The 15,802-nt window shown below is 33.9% G+C and overlaps 3 protein-coding genes across 4 annotated transcripts; 1 reads left to right on the forward strand and 2 right to left on the reverse strand.

The window, feature by feature from the left end:
- The first annotated feature begins 1,034 nt into the window (after positions 1–1,034).
- LOC145589347 (putative strigolactone esterase DAD2) lies at positions 1,035–3,610 on the forward strand. The gene is made up of 2 exons (XM_081645876.1): positions 1,035–1,586; positions 2,945–3,610. The coding sequence occupies exons 1-2, from the start codon at positions 1,216–1,218 to the stop codon at positions 3,372–3,374; spliced, it is 801 nt and encodes a 266-aa protein (XP_081502002.1). The 5' UTR covers positions 1,035–1,215; the 3' UTR covers positions 3,375–3,610.
- A 3,025-nt stretch (positions 3,611–6,635) lies between these two features.
- LOC145589349 (large ribosomal RNA subunit accumulation protein YCED homolog 1, chloroplastic-like) lies at positions 6,636–9,499 on the reverse strand. 2 transcript variants are annotated; one of them, XM_081645878.1, is made up of 3 exons: positions 9,360–9,499; positions 7,885–8,722; positions 6,636–7,182 (listed from the first exon to the last, which is right to left on the reverse strand). In XM_081645878.1, the coding sequence occupies exons 2-3, from the start codon at positions 8,439–8,441 to the stop codon at positions 6,765–6,767; spliced, it is 975 nt and encodes a 324-aa protein (XP_081502004.1). In that variant the 5' UTR covers positions 8,442–8,722; positions 9,360–9,499; the 3' UTR covers positions 6,636–6,764. The 2 variants fall into 2 exon arrangements, with proteins under 2 accessions (XP_081502004.1, XP_081502005.1); XM_081645879.1 differs by lacking the exon at positions 9,360–9,499 and having other exon boundaries at positions 7,885–9,349.
- An 866-nt stretch (positions 9,500–10,365) lies between these two features.
- Positions 10,366–14,600, reverse strand: LOC145589351 (delta(24)-sterol reductase-like). Its single transcript, XM_081645880.1, has 3 exons — positions 14,491–14,600; positions 11,088–12,360; positions 10,366–10,976 (listed from the first exon to the last, which is right to left on the reverse strand). The coding sequence occupies exons 2-3, from the start codon at positions 12,333–12,335 to the stop codon at positions 10,527–10,529; spliced, it is 1,698 nt and encodes a 565-aa protein (XP_081502006.1). The 5' UTR covers positions 12,336–12,360; positions 14,491–14,600; the 3' UTR covers positions 10,366–10,526.
- Between the last annotated feature and the right edge of the window lie 1,202 nt (positions 14,601–15,802).

The raw sequence follows: 15,802 nt of genomic DNA on the forward strand, positions 1-15,802 counted from the left end.
AGCATGTCCTAAATGTCATTGTCAAATGACAGAAAATCAATTATTTGTACCAGATTTTTTTGGAGGGTTTAGTAATACAAGACCACATTCAGCAGTTTTTTTTTTTTTTTTTCTTTTCTTATTATTTTGTTTACTGCCTCCGTTAATTGTTATTTTCAACTTTGGGGTATTATTTGTGAGATATAAAATATTCCAAAATTGCACATAAGATATAACGGATGTATTTTTATTTTTAAATACAAGTGTTCCATTATATTAGGTTTAGTCATTTTATGGATTTAGTAAATTAGTAATAATCAACTTAGAATCCGATACCAAAATTTGAATCAAATAGGACCTTACTTATCACATTTGGATACATGCAATGTATTAAAAATACATAATAATTTCGAGATGCTCGAGTTGCTTTAATATAATATGGTAGAAACTAAGAACGAATAACTTTTCTAAGAGTAAATATTCTATGTCACTAATAGGTACAATTATACAACCCAATGTATAATTTAAATATTTAATCTTATTGGTCATATCATCAATTCTTTTGCCCCCACTATGTATCATTTAATATTCACTAATTTGTAGCATGGAGAAAGAACCAAAGAAGAATGGAAGAGTCAAGAGATTCCTATTAGTCTCCAAATATATATTTTTAAAGATTTTTATTTAGAAAACTTTAAGAATAAAAATACTCCCTTTATCTCTTTTTATTGTTTTTACTGTATTTGATTTTACACGATTTTCAAAACTTATATTTAACCATTAGATTTAACTATTAGATGAAACCTAATAATATCTCACATGATCTTATTTATTACACATTAATGAAATTATTTAGTCAAATTTATAAAGTTTGACCATAAAAGTCAAAGCGGAAAACAAATAGTAACAAAGAGAGTACCAAAAAAAAGGACAAAGAATAGCCAGCAATTACAAAAATTCACATCCACAACTGTTTAAGTTTAAATAAAAATGAGATAACATTCCCACCCACCCCCACCCCTTTTAGTTGTCTACCCACCTTTACTTTTCCCATTACAAACTTAATTCTTATTCATACTAATCTTATCCAATACACCTCGTCTTCCTTCATCACACCATATATATACCACTCCCTCTCCCCCACTAGTCCAACAAATAAACCAATACCAAAAGTCGATTAAATTTTGCATTCTTTAAAACCTCAGGGGTATCTGGTGAATTATTCCCTAGGTCGATATGGGGCATAATCTATTACAAGCACTAAATGTACGAGTGGAAGGAATGGGTGAGAAGTACTTGGTATTAGCACATGGGTTCGGAACGGACCAATCCGCATGGCAACGAATTCTACCTTATTTTACACCTTACTATCGTGTGATTCTCTATGACTTAGCTTGTGCGGGTAGTGTTAACCCCGACTTCTTCGACTTTTGTCGATACACCACGCTCGACGCGTACGTTGATGACTTGCTCGACATATTGGATGCGCTTGGTGTTACCCGTTGCGCTTATGTTGGTCATTCGGTTTCGGCTATGATCGGTATTCTTGCTTCTATACGTCGTCGTGACCTTTTTTCTAAGCTCATTCTTATTGGTGCTTCTCCTAGGTAAATGTTCTCTATTCTTCTATTGGGTCCTCCCAAATTAAAATGCATAAAAAAGAAAAAAAGATTCTTCATTTATCTATTTTATTTATTTATTTATTTATTTATTAATTTCTACTCATTTTATTTATGATGTTATTTTTGGTCAAAAAAAAGGTTACAGTGTATATTAGCTCTTATCTTTCTTTTTCACCGGTAGTTTAATCTTTGTTGAAGGATTGTCTAGCACTCTAGCTAGTCTAACATCGTGGTAGACTTATTTGCATATCGTGACTTAGTTTTAAGAGAATACTGTCCCAACTTCCGTGTCATAACTTTTTCGACAATAATTTACCAATTTAGATGTATAGTGATTAGTGAATGATGTTCACCATTTGTTGACTTAAGATCTGATCACTATTGAGTAATTGTGAATTACGGTTTTATTTTGTAAATTTTATAAGTATTTAACAAATTTAGGTGTATTCAGTATGGTATATTTGAAGTTGCGATTTGTTAAATTTGTTTATGTGAATGATAAATTTTATAAGCCACATAAACTTTAAAATAAGAACAAGATAATCAAATAAGCTACGCAAATTCGAAAACAAACCAACAACCAAAATCCAAACAAATTTATAACAATTGTACTTGTACAAGTATACAAAGCAATATAGAAGTGGCAATATAATGTGTAACCCTCCAAATCTTGTGGTTTCTAGAGCTTATTGCTCGAATTATTTAATATTTAAGGCAAATCAAACAACTACCTAATGAACCTTAGCCAATGCAATACCACCAACTATTTTCTTGCATTTATGAAGCATATTTAATGACTTGGTCAAACCTCATTTAATGATTGACAACCATATTTTTTTTGCCCTTTTTTTCATTTTTTTTGGTTTGGCAAAAATATATAGATTTTGTGAAACTTCAACCCAATCTTTTAGTAACATCTCTTGTCCTTGTATAAATGATTTTACCAAATGTGACTTTTTTTTTTTTGAACGGAAATGTGACTTTGTTATAGGTTAAAACTATAATAACAAGCATGCATTGCCTAGAACGCTCGGAAAAAATTAGCGAAATTTTACATTGTCTCCACTTTTCATTACAGTACTCCGTATTGAAGATTGATGTACTTGCTTTTATACTATTGTCGAGTAGTTATGTTATCTTTTGTATGCATCAACTGTCATTAATTAACTAGTGGCGTATCAAGAAATTTGGTCATATATATTCCGTCGTTGTAGGGAATGCAACCACATTTATTACTACTTAGCTTACTCATAACTTATGAAAGTAACATGTACATATGTGACGTCGTGACTATTAAATTTAGACAAAAGTAGTAAAATAAAGAGAACTATTCTAATTTGCAGGTTCTTGAATGACCACGATTATCACGGCGGATTCGAGGAAGGCGAGATAGAGACCGTGTTCTCAGCAATGGAGGCAAATTACACGGCATGGGTGAACGGATTCGCACCACTAGCCGTAGGAGCGGACGTGCCAACGGCCGTGTGCGAGTTTAGTAGGACACTATTCAACATGAGGCCAGATATATCCCTATTTGTTTGTAGGACAGTCTTTAATAGTGATTTTAGGGGTGTTTTAGGACTAGTAAAAGTCCCTTGTTACATCATTCAAACAGCTAAAGATATGTCAGTACCAGCATCCGTAGCAACCTACATGAAAAACCATCTTGGTGGTAAAAGTACTGTCATAATGCTTAATACTGAGGGTCATTTGCCTCACCTTAGTGCCCCTGCCCTTTTGGCTCAATCCCTTCGACGAGCACTTTCGCAATGAGATCGATTTATTCGATATATTGGGACAATTCTTTGTTGATTGATTAATCTTTTACGAGTTTTATTTGGGTTTTCTTGTACGGAGAAAAGAACGTACGTGCGTACATTCATATATATAAGTACATGTATCATTTATGTATGTGTATGGATAAATTGTTATACAACGTGATTTTTTTTTTGGGTGGATTGAGGAACAAGTATATTCAATATACAACTCTGTTAAAGAGATTGAATTCAGTGAGCATTTGTAATACTAGTGTTTGATAATTTCGATATTTGAAACATGTAAAAGCGCGTTCTATTTAACTATTTAAGTGATTATTTTAGTTATTTGATTATAGTGAGCATGTCTAAATCTATTAGAGTTTATAAAAAATAGTCATGAATCGAATTTGGTAGCCTTAATTTTTATAGAAATTCTTTTTTTCTAAATTAATCTTATTTAAATTTATTAACCCTTATCTGAACTATTTTTTTTTTTTTCTGAATTAAGTGGAATAAGGTATACATAATGGCGGAAATGGATGTAATTATCAACTAATTATTGTACAAAAAGTTTAGCAAGATCTCTAAAGCTTAATAGTTTTTTCCCTTAGGAACACGTGAAAAATGATCAATATTTTTGGCTGTTGTTTATGGAAACATACTAATTCATGTAACTTTTGTCATGTTGATGACCAAAAAATTCATGATTTTGGATTTGTGGGGACAAATTATAGTAAGTTCTACTGTTCCGAAGATTTTCCGAGCAATAAAATGGATATATTTTGGATTTATTGAAGTTATACAGAATAAATTTTCTCATAATTGTTATACATTTGGAGCTTTTCCATACTATGTTTTTTTTTTTTTTTTTTGACAGGATTTCCATACTATGTCTTTTTTTGCAGACATTTGTTTCATTATGCAAAGTATTTCGTTATTGAGTGCATATGTTTATATGTGAAACTTTGACCTATTAATCTATTAGATTTTTAGGTAATAATATGTATGAATTGAAAGTTGATACTCTTTGTTAAAATTTATATATTGAGGTTTTTTTTAAACTTTCACATAAATTTTTTTTTTTTCTTACATACGTAGTACTCCACTACTCCGTATAAGTTATTATTATTGGTCAAAAATATGTAAATACTATATAATTTATAAAGTCAAATTGTAACATTTAAAATAATCGAGTAATTATCCACCTACAGTCAAGATGAGGCACATGTAGAATGATCTATTTGCGCATGCTAGACTTTGTTTGGTTGGACCACCAAAGTCCATAAAGAAAGGGTCCACAAAGACAAATTGTTATTGAGATTTTAAGGCACTTTAGAGATGCCAACACATGGCAAACAAATTGTGGACTGTATTTCTTCTTGCATTTGGATTTTATAGCTTTGGATTTGATTATTTGGATGACAATTTGATACGAGTACCTATTTTTATGGCTTTTTGAAGTAAGGATAGAAATAGAAGTTCTTCACGTGAATTTCACATGACGTGGGCTCTTGTTTTGAAAAAAATTTACCACTTTATAAACAAAATAGTGAAACCCGATTATCTGAAATATATTATATAAGAAAATTATCGTCCAAAAAAGGATATTTAGTGACAAAGGGAGTTGCAGTATGACTAAGGATTAAGGAACCTCTATAATGTGGATTGTGTAACTGAGACTTAATTTCCTTTAATTTATTTTTTTGGTTGAATTTTGCTTAGACATCGCTTACATAGATTAATGTGCATTTATGGTGTATTTGTTTGATGGAAACTATGGGTTGAATAGATTAAGTAGGCCTGTACAAAACTATCCGAGAATCCGAAAATCCGATAATCCGATCCGCAACCGATCCGAATTTTTGGATATCCGATCCGAGTTTTCATTTCGGATCGGATATCCGATCCGAAAAAGCGGATATCGGATGCGGATTTGGATATTAATTTTCATAATTTCGGATATCCGATATCCGAAAGATATCCGAAATATAAAGCCTAAAATAGTGAAATATATATAAAATTTTTAAATTGTTCATATAAAACTAACCCTGTATTATTAACTTATTGTAATATTCTTAATATATTTGATGATAATATTAATTGCGAAAGGACTACTATTTTTGTTAAAATATTTTTTACAACTTAGCGATAAAAAAACGGTAAAATTAGTGAAATTTAGAAAGTAATCATAACAATTTTACTTAATATTGGATAATGGATATCCGAAGCATCCGATCCGAAAATTTTGGATATCCGAATATCGGATATCCGAATTTTTCAAATCGGATTTGGATATCAATTTTTGATATCCGAGTCATCGGATATCCGATCCGAAATCACATTTCGGATCGGATATCCGATCCGTGAACAGGCCTAAGATTAAGCCTAAATTGATGGAAGAAAGTATTATTCTTGATATCGAGTTGTATGTTTAGAGTTGCATATATGTTATGGCATTAAAGAAAGAAGAACGTCTTGGAAAAGGAAACGACTGAGGATCATAGCACAGATGTGTAGAAACTGCACTAATCTTGCTCTTGATCATGCTGAGTACCATATGCATGAGCTTATGCAGGTAAGAGAGGTTGCTCGTCACTTGGATCGTTGGCTCATTTTTCATTGCATTCTGAATGCTGGACGTAAAATATTTATCATTCAGTTTTTTCTATTCCTATCGAGGACAGGCAGCTATCATATGTATGAGTGAAAGGAGAACTATGTTGAATTGTTGACGACAAATGATATGGATACCACAGTAAGTGCATACGAAATATTGAGGCGTGCTTCCTGATATTTGGAATTTTGGATACATATAGGGGCTTGCAGTTTGTATTTAGTCTAATCCAATTGATACGATTTGTATTTACTTGCCATTATCACATCAGCTGAAGTGCATCTATGATCGGAAACTACATTATGTTCACAGATGAAATGTTTTGAATCTGCCTACTCTGTTTCAGTTCAATTCAAGTTACCTCTCTAAGACACTGTCATTCTTTTCAGGGGAATATGTTTCAGCGCACACTTGCAGGCATTAAGGAATCGACGATTATCAGTTGTTCTTTTCAGGAGCGTATGCTTCTGTGCACACATGCAGGCCTTAGGGAGAGTGATTGTTTCAGCGCACAATTACTGGCATTATGGAATTAAGCAATTGACTACTTCAGTTGATAACACAAAACCATATACCCAGGCTAATTATGAAAAAAGTTTGTAAATTTTCAAGTTGAAAAAGAAAAACCAAAATTATTCATTTTGTGGCAGAGAAACAAGCATATATTCACAGATAAAACTATTTTCTCCTTTCTTGGAACAAAAAGGCCCTGTTTTCAGGTGGTACAAAAACAGCATACACTCATAACTTCAGTTGCATTCCCTCAGATAAGTTCTATAGCTAATGAAATAATCATGTTTGCTGCATTTTCTTCCTTAATTCCCCAAGAGGCCCATAACCCACACCATCTGTCTCCTGTTTGCTACAACTGCAGACACCGGTATTCAAATTCGTACCACAATTTAGGCACAGGCCTTTGCATTTGGGATCACATACTGCATTAATGGTGATCTCTAGATGTACCATGTCTCGGATGTGCTTGGAAATGTCAATTTCTTTTCTCTCTGGGGGAAAATGAAGCCTATCCTCCAGATCAATCAATGCATCATCATCATCATCTTCTTCCTCATTAACATTTCCAGCAGAACTCTTCAACTTATCTTCACCAAACATAAATCCCATGTTTATGACCTCCGGCTCCTCCACAGGTTCCTCAGTTAACAATAGAGAGAAGTTGGAAAATACACTTTCAGCTGCTGGTCCACCGCACCTTTAAAAAAAAAAAACATTTGAGAAATATGATTAGGTTACCAAGAACTGGCTGAAAGTTTACAATATGAATACATGTTAACCTTCTGAAATGATTGTGTGAGTGGAAATGCATAAGCTCCATGCTCAAGTATACACTTGTGATTAGAACCAAGCAATCAATAGTGACTGAGTGTGATTATATTCCATTTACTATGAATTTGAAAGACGAATCCACTTTATAGCCAACCTATGCTCTTGAAAACAAATAAAGCTGCCAGTTTATCAGCTCTTGCATATCAAAACACTCCCCCACCCCCCCAGACACACAAAAGCAGTCACCAGAAAGACATATAGCCTGTTCACAGACATTGAAACATTTCAGCTCATTCATGATGCCTAGTAAGCAGTTGCAGCTCTTGAAACTCCAATGCAGAATACAGCTTTTATACCCACTATGAACCTCGCCCCAGGAAGAGAGAGGCCATGTACTGGACCTCAAAATCTAAGAATGCAGCTACTTACTGAGTTACTGCTGCAGTACAAGCTTTCAATCTTACAGATCAGCACAAGGCCCTTTCTTTTTCTTTACTTTAAATCTATTTAGCCATATTTATTGTAGTCAGATTTTAACAGGTGGGAATAACATGAGACAGTACTCACAGCAGTTTGCTAGATTAGAGCTACAACAATATATTATAAAAAAGATAGATGAATCAAGTACCTGTTGCAAGCAAGGGAGAGAACTGTTCTGATGATGCCATCAAGCCTTAATTTATGCTTTTTTCGGGTAACATCAACAGAAATAAGTACAGGTGTTCCATCCGTAAAATCCTTTACAGCTTTAGTCACTCGTAATCCCATTGATGATGCACTAGACCTGGACAATTCCGATGAAATTTTGCCTAAACCAAGTCTTTCTAAAGTAGTGCAGTATTCCATGTGAGATATTGAAGGGTTTCGCCTATAGACAATGGCCCCTTCCCATGGAGATCCATCATCTTCCTCATCACCCCAATCAAACTCAATTGCATTTTCATCATCATCTAATGATGATAACTCGCCATCATCAATTTTCGTGGCCTTTGTCGCTAGGACAGCGTATTTGTAAGGCTTTCCAAAGCAAGAACTATTATAAATACCACTTGACATTTTACAACTACATTGAATAAATCCAGACTCAGGGCGCCGAAGAAAAGTGGATTTATTTAACTGAAATCCAATTTTTGCAAGACCACTAGTAACAGGATTTACACTGGACATAGAGTATACAAGGGACATTGCACCAGATCTTTATAATAAATCAGAGCACAGATAGAGTGAAAAATGCTCTATACAGGCAGTATATGGCCAATGGATCCGTTTGGCTTATTGGTGTAGGCAGGCGCTAATTCTGGGAGGACTAATCTACTTAATGAGACACCTCATACAAATATTAGAAGGTATCTTCGTAGATGCTCGAACTACAAATAATTTGGAACAAATCTGATCATTCACCTCCTAATTGGATAAGTGAAGCAATAATTGATCAAGAACACGCAAGATTAATGGCGAGCATAAATCTACAAAAAGCAAGAAAAAAAAATTGTAAAAAATTCATGGCATACTATATTGATTCCAAATACAACTCATCACAATAACACTCAAATTTCACAAGTAAAGAAAACATTTTCCATGAATCCTTCAACTTATTTTAGAATAATACAAATTCACATTGTGAATTTAGTAAATTATCCAACAACTATCTAGTATTAATCAAAGATTATTGTAAACTACCCTTTAATAAGTTTCTCCACACCACCTAAATTCGAGTTTTTCTTTGACTAGCACTACCAATAGACGGTTCCATTACAAACATCCGTCAAGGTTAATTTTACATCATGAACAAACCTTATTCACAATCAAAGTTAACACTAATAAACATGAGAACATCCAACATTAAAGGAAATATAAAACAACCATGAAAATTGAAATTTGAAAATTGAGATGAAATTAGAAATTATACCCAAATAAGCAATCAAAAAAATAACACAAACCCATATTTCAGTCAAGAATTTCAAGTACATTCAACATACCCAGATAAAAATTTCAGCAGAAAAACATACAAAATTGAAATTTAGATAAAATTGATGATTAAGAAGCAAAAACAATAATAAATGAAGAAAGTTGAGGATTAAAAACGAGGAGAATATAACATACAGTAAGATAATTATGGCAAGAACATCAAAGAAGAAAGCTTGAAGTAGGAAGAGAGAGGATATCCAAGGAGAAGTGGATTGAGTGAGTTGTTAGAGTTTTATCAAGGGTTTTTCTGGAGATATTTCAAGTTTATCATCTAGATAAACTAGGCGGACATACGAACTACGAAGGGGTAAATCGACATTTTATTATGGACAGTAGGGGTGATATTGTCTTTTTGAGGTGTAGAATGAATTATCAGTCAAGTGACCTTTGACCGTCGGTAAAAGTTAAAGGTATCAACAATGGTGCAACCTAATGGCCCAATTGGATTGGTCGGAAAAAGTAAGGTTTGGGCACCCTTAAATCGTACTCCCTCGGTTTTTTTTTTATAAACTAGAGTCAAATTTGCACATTTGTCAAGAGTCGAGATACAAGTTTGACCATTAATACGAAGTATCTTTAATGAGAGATTAGTAAAAGTTTTAAAAAAAAATAATTATAAATAAATAAATAAATAAATAATTTATCAAAGTATATATTATGACAAATCCAACAACATATTATATGATCATATTTATATACTATATATTGGTAAAAAAATTAAGTCAATGATGATGTAAGAATAGTGAAAAATCTCAATTTTAGCTTTAAAAAAAAAAAAAAAAAAAAAAAAAGTATTTTAGTTCAAAATCCAAGCTCAGCCTAAAAAAATCGGATAAACCCGACACTATTTTATCAATTTGGGTACAAGATTTTGTACTAAGTCCAGTGCAAAGGTAGTCGTCTAATAAAAAGTCATACGACATCTACCGTGAAACAAAAAAAAAATGTATTGTAATTGAATTTAAACTTAAAATATATTTTCACTTTAACAATTTGACTTCACTATTTTGCAGTCCTAACGGGCATGGGTACCGGTGCAGGGTGCCCAATAGCGGCTATGTGAACTTTTCCATCAGTTGAACGAGAACAGGAAATGAATCAAACGATATACGAAGTATGATTCAAACACAAATCTAGCCAGTTAGCAGCACAATAGAGTCAATACAGCCAAATTATGCAAGCTACAAAAATTAAACAAGGGGAAGAAAAACAAGTGTTTCTGCCCACCATCTGAAAAGTTAAGCAACAAATCCAACTACGAAGTGTCTCAGAATAAATTTCAGCTCATGCCAAATAATACAACTATTCAACCTCAGCATCAGGTGTCTCAACTTCAGCTCGCTCTTTCTCAGCCTCAGCCACCTCCTTCTCGCTCTTACGTCCCTTCTTGGATTTGTAATATACACTCATGAAGGTTCCAACTGCTCCATATTTCCTCCTTGCTTTCTCATAAAGTGAGGCATCAAACATCCTCCAGAAGTCCTTCTCATTTAGCTCAGAGACAGCGTATTGTGGCTGGAATCCATGGTTTTCAATCAACCACTTCTCCATCTTACGGACAGCCTCAGCACCATCGAACACCTCACCACGCAGAATAGGTCCTGGTGCATAGTAGACACCAACATCAGTGAACATCTGAGCATACGAAGTGTCACCCTGTCTCTTATGCTGCTCAAAGCCTGGTTCAGGATATATCATGGTTTTGACGGGCAGCCTGAACAGACGGTGTGGGCAGAGCCAAAGAGGGTAAACCTACAGAGAAGCAGCATTAAATTTCCAGTCAGCAGATGATTATAAAGAAGTGTAGAAAATCTCCAGGATAAACAAAGGTAGAAATGATAGCAAAGGGCAAAGTGACTTTACCTCCATTTCACGATGGACCCATTCAAGAGCATCTCCAACCTTGTATAGAGGAACAAGCATATCCTGAATCACATGGTTCTCATGGTAATAGTTTCTGATGGCTTCACCTTGAGTAGCTTTAAGAAGGGAAACCTTTGGTGGCATCAACCATCCAAGAAGGAATCTGAACCACGCTTGATCACCAAATGGAATGATAAGCTTTCCTTCCCAGTAAAGAGATCTTGTATGCCGGTGATAATATTCCCTGGTAGGAATGTACTCTACAAACTCCCCTCGTTCAAGGGCTGTCTGAGCATGCTGATAGAACCAGGGTTTAAACCACCATCCACAGCTATTGATCACATTTCCCTTCTTCTTGGCCTCTTCTTTGGAAGCATATCTACCTGTCATCATCACACCTTCAGAAGGATTGTATATCATGCCTTCCACAAAATCAGGGACCTTTTCGGGATTGTCTTGATCTCCATCTTTTGGTGCAAAAGAATCAATATAGCCCTGGGCAAGATCTTTCAAACTACCTTTCACAGGAGTGTATGTCAACCTCATGTACTCCTTGATTGGTATAAGCTTAATTTCAGCAGAAACAAGCAATCCTAGAGTACCCTGAGACCATGGAATGGCGTAAAAAAGCTCAGAAAACTCGTTGTCCTTGGTGGCTCTGACAACCCGTCCATCAGCCAGAACTACCTCATAAGCCACAACTGTGTCAGCAAATAGGCCATAAATATGAGAGCTTCCTTCGATCCCATAACCATTAATAAGGCCACCAACAGTTAGATCATCCAGCTCAGCAACTACTGCCAGAGAAACATTCAATGGTACAGTTGCTCTTGAAATCTGCCCCATATTGACCAGAGGCTCAACTTTGGCTATCATATTCTCTGTGTCAATATCAATAATGTTCCTAAAAGCTGAAAGATCAACCTCAAAGTGGCGAGCCCTTTTGTAATCCACATTTCTCATACCCACAGCAATATATGGCTTCCTGGCTGTACAAACCAGACCATCTTTGGCTGCGTTTCTCTGTTTGAGACGTTTAACAACTTTCTTGACATTTTCATCATGTTCTTTTTGGCGTGTTTTGTAGGATTTCCACTCAGATCTAACGTCGCCTAGATATAGAAGAAAATAGATGGTGGAAGAGATTGGAAGGACAACAAATATAACAATAATCCATCGGAACTGGACAAAGAAGTCCACCAAAGTCTTCTTCCTCTTTGGGCGGAAAGGAACCTCCAATTCGGACATATTTAATAAGATGTACTCCTCTCAACTGCACATTATACAAATAAAATGTTAGTCAAACATTTAGCTTCCCCATAGTGCATGTGTAGCATGACTGTCAATTCATAGAAATTAGATTTAATTATTGCAAACAGATAACAAACGCCTAAATAACAAAGCCAAGGCAAAAAAGATTTACATTATAGGAAGACTAGTGTTCTCTCACTGATTAAAAAAGAAAATTCCTACGATATATTTGCTTAGTCTATAAAGCAACATTTACAGCTCAATTCCAAATTCAGTAAAAACTACTTGTTCAGTCTATAAAGCAACATTTACAGCTCAATTCCAAATTTGGAGTACTATGTTAATTAAACATCTTTTACCAGAAAAGTAATGCAAACTTCACCAAAGAAATATACAGAATGAAACATGAAAACAATATGCGCAAGATCCACAAAAATGTTTACTCCAAATTTGCTCCTAATTCGGGAACCACAGCTCCCTCTTGGATAGGTGTGCATGTGAAGAAAAATGTCATGTTAAGAAGTGAACATATGAGAAAGGGATGAAAATTCTATTTCCTAACCTTCAAAAGGTCTAAAAAAATATGAGCAACATTGACACCAAAAACAGACAATATAGGAATATGCAAGATTGCTGAAAGGCCTCAGTATAAAACACTACTTTAAATCGGTAGCTATGAAAGTCCTCTATACAGTAGAAATCCAATTCATAACAACCCCGCATTGTCGAAATATGTGGGACTCAAAATGGTAGGAATGTAGATCAACAAACAGCTGAGCCATGTAGAATTCCAACACAAACAGAACATTTTGTTTAGTCAGGAGCATAATTTACCCCTAACCAGTTAAAAACAAAAAAATCTTTGCCTTCATACTATAGAAGACACAATAAAATCAGCTTAACTCTACAACAATTTCAGATCAGCTGACTACATTTTTACAAGTATGAAATACATCGAGCATCATATAACAAACTACAGAGCTAAATAGACTGAAGACCTACTCGTATAGTCGTATATTATTACCATTTATTAATGTCAATGAAACAATAGATAATTCACAAATGACTGATGGATCTTCTGAAAAAATCAAAGAGGACAACCTAAATCACAAGTCAAAGAGATTAAGGAATGCGAAAATAACAAGGATAATACAGTGATTTGAATCCATAAATCTTCAATCAAAAGAACATCAAACCACAACCATGCATCCCTTATCCACAAAGAAAAGGGAGCAAATCAATGACATCTAATTCAAAATCATCCAGATAAACCCTTTTTAACCTCTCACCTTGTTAGCCCATATTTCCCCGGCTATAACTACAAGGACCTAACATCTTTTTCAATCAAATCAAAGCCATAACATCACCGAAAACTACTCTATGGATGACAACTACCTTAATTGATTAAAGGTATCGTGGCAACCTGAGATCAAATCTCGTCAACATCAATACATCACTATCCTTTGCGACTCCCTATACACCAATATAATGTGGCTATACTCCTAAGATATCCTATCAAATTACAATATAGCTATACCAAACAAAAGTACAAGTCCCCAAATTTATTGTAGTAATCAAAATGTCTTTGTCAGTTAATTACAAATCATGTTGAAAACTGAACAAAATTAGGGGGAAAAGCAGCAACCCAAAATCCCAAATATAAAAATAAAATAATCTAGAAGTAATTAATACAAGAAAAAAGGTACCCATGACTGCAAAAACAAAAGAAATGATATAATTAATGTGAAAAGTAGAAAATGTGCATGCAAAAAAACATCACAGATCCATGATCCTGTACACAAAAAGCAACCATTATAGTACTTATAAATTCAATCTAATCTAAACCCTAAAAAATGTCAACAGCCACTTGAATATCCCCCCAAAAATGCAAAAAAAAAAATTAGAAAAAAAAAAAAGAAAAAAAAACAGTAGAATCAGAGAGAAAACCCAGATCAAATTAAGCATGAAAACAAAATTCAATTGAATAAACAAATCCAAAATGTAGTAAGCAAAACGCATAGAATTCATCAAGAAAAAAACAGCAGATGAATACAGAACAAGAAACAATGCAATCAAAATCAAAAGAAAATGAGAAGAGACACAGATTCAATGAAAAGGGTTGAAGAAGAAGAGTAAAAGAGAGAGAATATACCGGTAGAGAGAGAGAGGGGGGAAATGAGAGAGTGAGAAGATGGTGGAGAAAAATGAGTGAGTGTGTGTTGAAATATAAAGTAATTATAAGTTTTGGACTTTTGGTTAATTATTATGGTGTGGGTGCCAATGTGTCATTTTTAAAACAAAAAACAAAAATAAAATTGGTTTATTATTTTTTTTAGGTGTATCATGTTACCCGATTACTTGATTTTTTTTTTGGAAATGATTGTACCAAGTTTAAGAGGTACAACTCGTACAAGAAGATATTTATTTAGTTATTAGAGCAGCTAATGCGCGTTATGTTTAAGAAAATTCGATAATTCGATTTGAAATATTTAATTTAAAAATTGGGTGTTCAAATATATCCAATTTGAAATATTCGATTCGAAAATCCAATGATCTGACCCGAAATATTAGCTATTTCTGATTTAAGGTTTCGGATTTTTTGGATCAGATCTTCAAAAATAAATTTGGGTTTTCGGATCAGATACCGATTGGATTTTGTCTAAAATTTTTAACTACCCGATCCAAAAATCCGGTGGTCCCAATATGAAAACCCGATTATCCAATCCAAAAATCTAAATATCCAAAACTATCAGATCGCAATTTCTTTGATTCGAAAATTTCTGATATCCGAAATTAAACAACCCTAAATTGCTCATGCGTAGTCTAGTACGTATGATGATTTTATCCATGTTAACGTCGTTACTATAGCTTTTTTTTTTTTTTTAATGTTTGCAGTATGTGTGTGTTAGAGATGAACAAAACTACTCAAGGATCAGTTTCTTATCTAATCCAAATATTCTAGATATCAATTTATGGATTTTAGGACATCTGATTTCAAATATTGGATAATAGATATGCAAACCAAATATCCAAAAAAAATGGATTGTCTTATGCTTTTATATAGAACTTGAAACATAATTAGGTCATACGGGTACTTGTTAAAATAGTTTCAATGTATAGTTTATGAATATCAACCTATTATAAGATAATTTTGATTAAAGTTTTATATTAATATGATAAAATGTACCAATCAAATCGAGACACTCATAATAAAAATCGAGAGTACTTAACAGTAACACGTCTGCACATGCGACATCGGAACGCCAAGTATGTAATCCGGCTCAATATTATGATCCATTGTATACTCCTTATGAACCTAACAAAAATAGGTAAAGCAAGTCATGATAAAGGGGATACTCCAAGCGCAGAATTTGTGTGTGAATATTCACACTTTTCACAAGCTGCTGCACCATCCTCGTGCGATGCCTGATCTTGATCTTGGGACCATGCAAGTCATGTTGGTC

This window comes from Chenopodium album, chromosome 17 (genome assembly GCF_948465745.1).
Source record: "Chenopodium album chromosome 17, dcCheAlbu1.1, whole genome shotgun sequence".
Taxonomy (NCBI): domain Eukaryota; kingdom Viridiplantae; phylum Streptophyta; class Magnoliopsida; order Caryophyllales; family Amaranthaceae; genus Chenopodium; species Chenopodium album.